We start from the raw sequence: 6119 nt of genomic DNA on the forward strand, positions 1-6119 counted from the left end.
GTTACCCACGCTTTAATAAGCCGTACCATTTATTTAAAGGGTATCTTTTTTTTCGGACGAAGACAGGTATGTGCGTCTGTGAACAGTCCTCAGCTATACTGCGCATTCAACTTATTTTGCATGTATATACATAATTGTACTTTGAAATGATGCAGGCAAGCATATGACCATCAAACAAAACTCCAAAGCTCTGGATGCATTAGCGAGAGAGATTACATGTCCAGTTATCTCAAATGGGTTAGTGTATTAAAATAGCTCGAATGTGAACATAAGCAACAGTTATAGATCTGACACAGCTTCAATGGCGGCATGTTTGCTCATAAGCGGCAGGACACAAGCGAGGCGCTAGGCCAAATAAGGGGTAGCCGTCTATACTGTGCCCTATGATAGTCCGAACGTGAAACTCGAACCACTTAGGAACCCTGCCTGTGATAGAAAACGACCTATTTAATTGTATTAATGAGTTGGCGAAACTTAGAACAGTACGACGCTTAAAAGACTCTAATTACGAGTTAGGCTGCCTATCGATACTGCCGTTTATAATTATTACCTCTGCTACGAACAAACAGAACGCACAAACTCTTTTGGAGCTGCCAGTGAATACGCTTGTCAGCGACCGTCTTCATACACTCGGGTTTATTGGAAGCCCCGAAGAAAATAATTTCTCAGTAATATAGTTTAACTGAATAATAACGACTCTTATCATTTGTCACGGATTGTAAGTGCTCAACATCCGTAAAATTGAAACGCCATTAACTACTAGTTTTAAAACGCAAGTGAGCGATCCGCGAGCTTGTAGGTGGGAGTTCGGGCCTGCCAATTTATCATAGCGCTCAAATTCTAAGCTTGAAAGAGATTACTTTTTATGTTAGCATATTTTTAGTACGGCTATATTATTACAAGCTAACTTGCTTATTTGCTTTGCGTCTAGCGGTCTTTACACTAAATAATGTAAATATTTTTGGGTTGCAAACGTATTCAATCAATTAATCTCTGCGGCTGTCGTAAACATATAAGTTGGATGGATAGACTTCACGGGACTACATACATGTCTACCTCAAGCGCCGTTGTAATATATCTTAGCGTATGAAAAAACGAAGATTACTTATAAATTTCAATAACAAAACCTGAGGCTTTGGACTGATGGCTTTCACTTATTTTGTCATACACTATGGAAATACTATGTATAAGTAGTCTTTAAGCCTAGAGCCTAGCTTGAAGCGTGAAGTTGCCGTCTGTTCATTTATGTTAATCAGTTGTAAACTAGACGTTCAAGCAGACCGATCGGGAGGACCTAGAAATCATCGAAGCTTCAAAACAGCATCGTGCTACTTTTTTAAAGATATTTCGTATCGAGGAACGCGCATACAACAAGGCTATCAGCGTATGCTATTTATTTTCGAAAGGTGTACACCTAGCAAAAGCAAAGGTAATTCTACGACAAGACGCTTTTCCAGCACCTCTCAATGCACTACTACTTGATTTACATGTGAGACAGCAACAGGTATGGTGTCCCAAAAGTTCACCTTTCTGGTTTAATTTTTTTTTACGTGATTGATGCTTTAATTGCCCTCGTCGAAGTAGACACATTAATTTACCCCCTTACATATGCTTCGGTAGTTAGAACCGTGAATATACCGGCAGGCGAAATTACAACGAAGAGCATTAAGGGGCTCAAATCAAACATGGTGTTCGGTTAGTTTACAACGAGAGTGATCGCATGTTCAAAAGTATCTTGTTTCTCACGTAGTAACAATTGCAAACCTGGGCCTTCCTTTACCTGCGGAATACCTTGAACAAGACCTAACTAACCACCGTAAAAGGAACATAGCTTTTAAATTATGCTATCTACTGCCGCACGATTTATAAGACCCTTGCATCCTCTGCTAAGCGAAATGCCCACAACCAAAACTTATCTAACTTTGCTTTATACAACTATATATATAGAACCTGTACCAACGGCTGACCATGCCACATGAGACAAATTTGCGTGACACACTGAGGGTGGTGGACCGCAAAGCGGCGGCGATATCTAGGGATATCGACGAGAACCTAAGCATCAACGGAATTGATCTGCCGATTACTAGACCTGTGGAGACAACAGGTTTTGTGGAACTAAGGAATGACGAGTCCGTCCGAAAGATGCTTAGAGTATGCAAACATATTGCAATCGATAAAAGTGACCACGCTAGCCCAGGCAATGCGGAATCGTCAACTACAAACGAGATAAAGTCTCCAATAAGGCAGACACAAATGCAGTCACAAACGACACATTCAGGTTTGGTGGTCGATACAAATGAAATGACTAAACCGTTGCAAAAGGACAAAGTCTCTCCTAATTCTAATGATCGGACGATACCCACTGCACCTGGCGTAGCTTCGGTAGACAGCGACGGTTTGTTGCCAATGAAAATGTCTGCAATATATCCTTCCGCGTTAATCTATCCTCGTAGGCGATCCACAAAAAGAGTTCGTCGATCAACGAAAAAGCAACTGACAAGGACCAGATGTGCGGTGATTCCTGAAGACTTTAAATTATGGGCGATAGCAGCCTTCATGTTATTATTTCTCTGCCATGCCTGGCTGTGGTACTGCGCCTTCGAAGTTGCCGGTTCCGAGTTTCCCCGTAAAACCTAGTGGCATTTTAACACTCTTGATTCAGTTACTTGCAACTACAACAGAAAGAAATCAAAATCGTATGCGCCGATGATCGACAACAATTTCTTTTATTAAGTTTTTTAGTCTGGTTTCGGTACGTCTGTTTATATACTTGTATGTAAATACTTGTTTATGCAAATATGTACTTAAATAAAAATTAACTGGCTGTGACCATTTAGACACAGTACTGACGGATGTAGCGCAAGGAAGCACCGGCTGAGCAACAACAATAAAATCTAATTTTGAAATCTGTTTACATAGGATTTACAGGGTTATTAACTCTAGTTTACATCAAAAAAGCACAACTGTTCTATGCTGTATGATCCATTATCGATACCGCCACAAACCTCATCTCTTATTAACTCTAGTTTACATCAAAAAAGCACAACTCTTCTATGCCGTATAATCCATTTACCGATACCGCCACAAACCTCAGCTCACTTTATTAAAAACGTATTGAATTGAACAATATAGTATGGAGAAACAAGTGTACTATTAAATCGAAACACTCAATCAAATGATAAATTGTATCCTAGCGAAATACTTCTCTGCCAGTAAAATCTTGCTAAATAATAAAATAAAAAAATAAATAAAAAAACTTGCTGCTCAAACTAGACGACCTGTTAAGGAAACGGCTCTAAGAGCTTAATAAATGAAAACTAAGGATATTAGCCCACCAATGCAGAAGTTCCGTTTTCAAAAGTCCCTGTTGCTGACCCTCTCATCAATGCCTAAAAAAATTGACCGGAAGTATTTACCAGTGCATACTATCCAACTCAGTCTATTCAGTAACAGGGGCAGCATAAAAATAAGGTTGGTTATATTAGCTCATCTTTAATCAATGGAACGTTTATGGATCCCTTCTCAACCTATTAAATTTGAATTAGCGAATCTTTTCAAGACAGGACTCATCGCAACATGGTTAAAGTTGTGCATTTAACGCATGACGCGAAAATAACTATAATTACGCATACATCTAAAACAATAGCTAGCTATTATTACCATTACTTTTCATTACATCATTGTTATTACGATAAATTGTTTTTATATCATTAGTTTTATACCATTAGTGATAGTTGAACGGCTTAACATATAAATATTTTAACCTCGAAACATACAAATGTATATAGTTTTTTCTAGTAGTTAATATTTCAGTTCTTTGGACGTTTTACTAACCAAAAAGTATGCGTTGTATCTGTCACCATTAAAAAGTAATTGATACATTGCTGAATTCTGCGCTGAAATTTCTTATGTAACACTGATTTCCTCAACGCTGATTTCCTCTCCACATTAACAACACAGTTTTGGGAAGCTTTCGGGACCTATCCCTCTACGTACTCACTTGTTAGAACCCTTTCATTGTACAGTTCGCCCGTATTTTGCATTGACGTTGCCTGGACTTAGGTACAGCAGCTACTACCTTTGCTGTTGACTAGCGAACATACGTAGCAGCCACCATTATAAGCGCTCCCAGGGCAGGCAGTGTTCATCTCACAGGGTCCTCGGTAGTTTGCTGAATTCGAGAACAGGTGCACATAGCTCGAGCTGTACGGCCGTTTCGAGACATTCGCTGGCTTCGAATGGCGTGCCTGATTCTTGCAGGATACGTCCAAGGTAGAACCAGGTCGTTGGCGACATTGGCTCGATAAGAGCGGCACTCTGTAGCGTCGCCTCAGCTAGTTGATGGCTTCCTAGTTGATGGTAGACAAGACCAAGATGTTGGAGTGCCGTTACACTGTGAGGTCGTACGGCTAGAGAGCCCTCAAGGGCATCCCGCGCCGACAGCCATTCGCCACGAGCCTCGTGCAGTAGACCGCGTACCAAAAGGACGTGTGGCGAGAGCGGTATTACATTTGAGGCTTCGGATATCGACTGTTCCGCTTCAGGAAAATGTGCCATCTTGATGTACAGTCGTGCTGTCAACAACCACACATGCATTTGCATCTGAAGTAGTGTTAACTCGTCCACGTGCACCCGTCGGCCACACGGGGTTAGGCGTGCCAGTGTTTCGCTAAGTGAACGATCAAGACGGGTCATGAGACTTCCATCGCCGTCGCCATCACGTTCATGCCACGGGCCACCGCCCCACTGACCACTACCGACCACCGAGGCACGGCCCGAATGGGCATGGGCAACCGGCACGATTCCTAGTTGAGAACTGGTTCCGATGGCGGGTGGGGCAAGCCCATTGGCTTGAGTGGCCTGCTTCACCTTGAGGTAGTTCTCGTATAACACTTTCCACTGCTTGAGCATTTCGCCAGCAGTGTGTAGAGCCTTCTGTGGACCCTCAAGATAATCCTCAAGATATACCTTAAGATATAAGAGGTTTAAATTATTGGGATACTCCTCAAGAGTGAGCTGCACCAATTCTAAAGCTTCTTCGTGCTTCTTTTGGGCTGTGAGAAGGACGATGAGAAGTTGCACACCAGGGAAGAAATCTGGTGCTAAACACAATGCCCGCTTCGCACATACCATAGCAGCATCAATTTGGTGTAAATTAGCATAGTGAAGACTCATTAAATACTCGGCCTGTGGATAGTCTGGATCGACCTGTCTTGCCTGTACCAGAGCCTTGAATGCCATTATGCGTTGTTGCTCTTTTGTGCGGATGCACGCTGCTTCGTCGGCCAATGCTTCGTGACACAAAGCCTGAAGGGTGTAGCACACCACAAGAATGTCACTATCAGGTATTACTTTCTCTCGTGAACTTGCTTCCTCTACGAGCCTTAGTGCCTCCGGAGCATCGCAGAGATTAACGAGAGTAACTTTGGCCGCCAGTAGCAGATCAAAGCCATATTTTGGCCGTAGTTTAGCTGACTCGAGCAGCATCTGAACGCCTCGATAATGGGACCCTGCCGAAATGAGACACAGGCCGAACTGGTTCCATATATGGTATTCATCACATGAAAATTTTGCCACCTTCTCAAAGTTCTCGCACAGCAGGCCAAACTGCGCGTTGCGCGCTAGCGCTATTGAAAGGAGATCAAGAACCGCAGTAACGTTCTTAATCGATTGTGCCCTGTCCGAAGCTACATCGGCCGACCTGCAAAGACAAATTGAATATATTGCATATCCAAAAGATAGTGGTAAAGCAGGCAGCTAGATTGGTCAGTAAAATTGTTTGGGATAACTATATAATACCTGGATATATTATAAAATGGGAATCTTAAATAATGTATCAGATAAAGTAGTCTTAGTGACCTGTCGAGGACGACGTTGCGTACGGCGATCGCATCGGAGAGAGCTAGCAGGAGAAGAATCTCCTCAATGTGCTCCCGCGGAACATAAAGCGATCCGCCGCTATAGACCTGTGGCCGCCAGTATTTACCAGCTTTGGATCTCTCCAACTGTTGTTGACGTGGCTGAATCTGCTGCCACTCGTGTTCACTTACTCCTCGAAGGAGAACTTCAGCCAGCTGCAACGTATCATACAACGGAACGTAATACAAACAGCTATATAT

General features: G+C 42.5%; 1 protein-coding gene and 1 long non-coding RNA gene across 2 annotated transcripts in view; one reads left to right on the forward strand and one right to left on the reverse strand.

The window, feature by feature from the left end:
• The first annotated feature begins 632 nt into the window (after positions 1 to 632).
• LOC111260291 (uncharacterized) lies at positions 633 to 3228 on the forward strand. Its single transcript, XR_002680261.2, has 2 exons — positions 633 to 1504; positions 1948 to 3228. It is a non-coding gene; the product is annotated as an uncharacterized LOC111260291 (long non-coding RNA).
• Ttc7 (tetratricopeptide repeat domain 7) overlaps positions 2698 to 6119 on the reverse strand; it is a gene marked incomplete at its 5' end in the record, with an annotated part of 4537 nt that continues 1115 nt past the window's right edge. Inside the window, 2 exon segments of the mRNA XM_022832904.2 lie at positions 2698 to 5701; positions 5860 to 6074. Of these exon segments, the coding sequence (XP_022688639.1) occupies positions 4150 to 5701; positions 5860 to 6074 (1767 nt within the window).

The sequence above is a fragment of the Varroa jacobsoni genome, unplaced genomic scaffold (genome assembly GCF_002532875.2).
Source record: "Varroa jacobsoni isolate VJ856 unplaced genomic scaffold, vjacob_1.0 scaffold_424, whole genome shotgun sequence".
Lineage (NCBI taxonomy): Eukaryota > Metazoa > Arthropoda > Arachnida > Mesostigmata > Varroidae > Varroa > Varroa jacobsoni.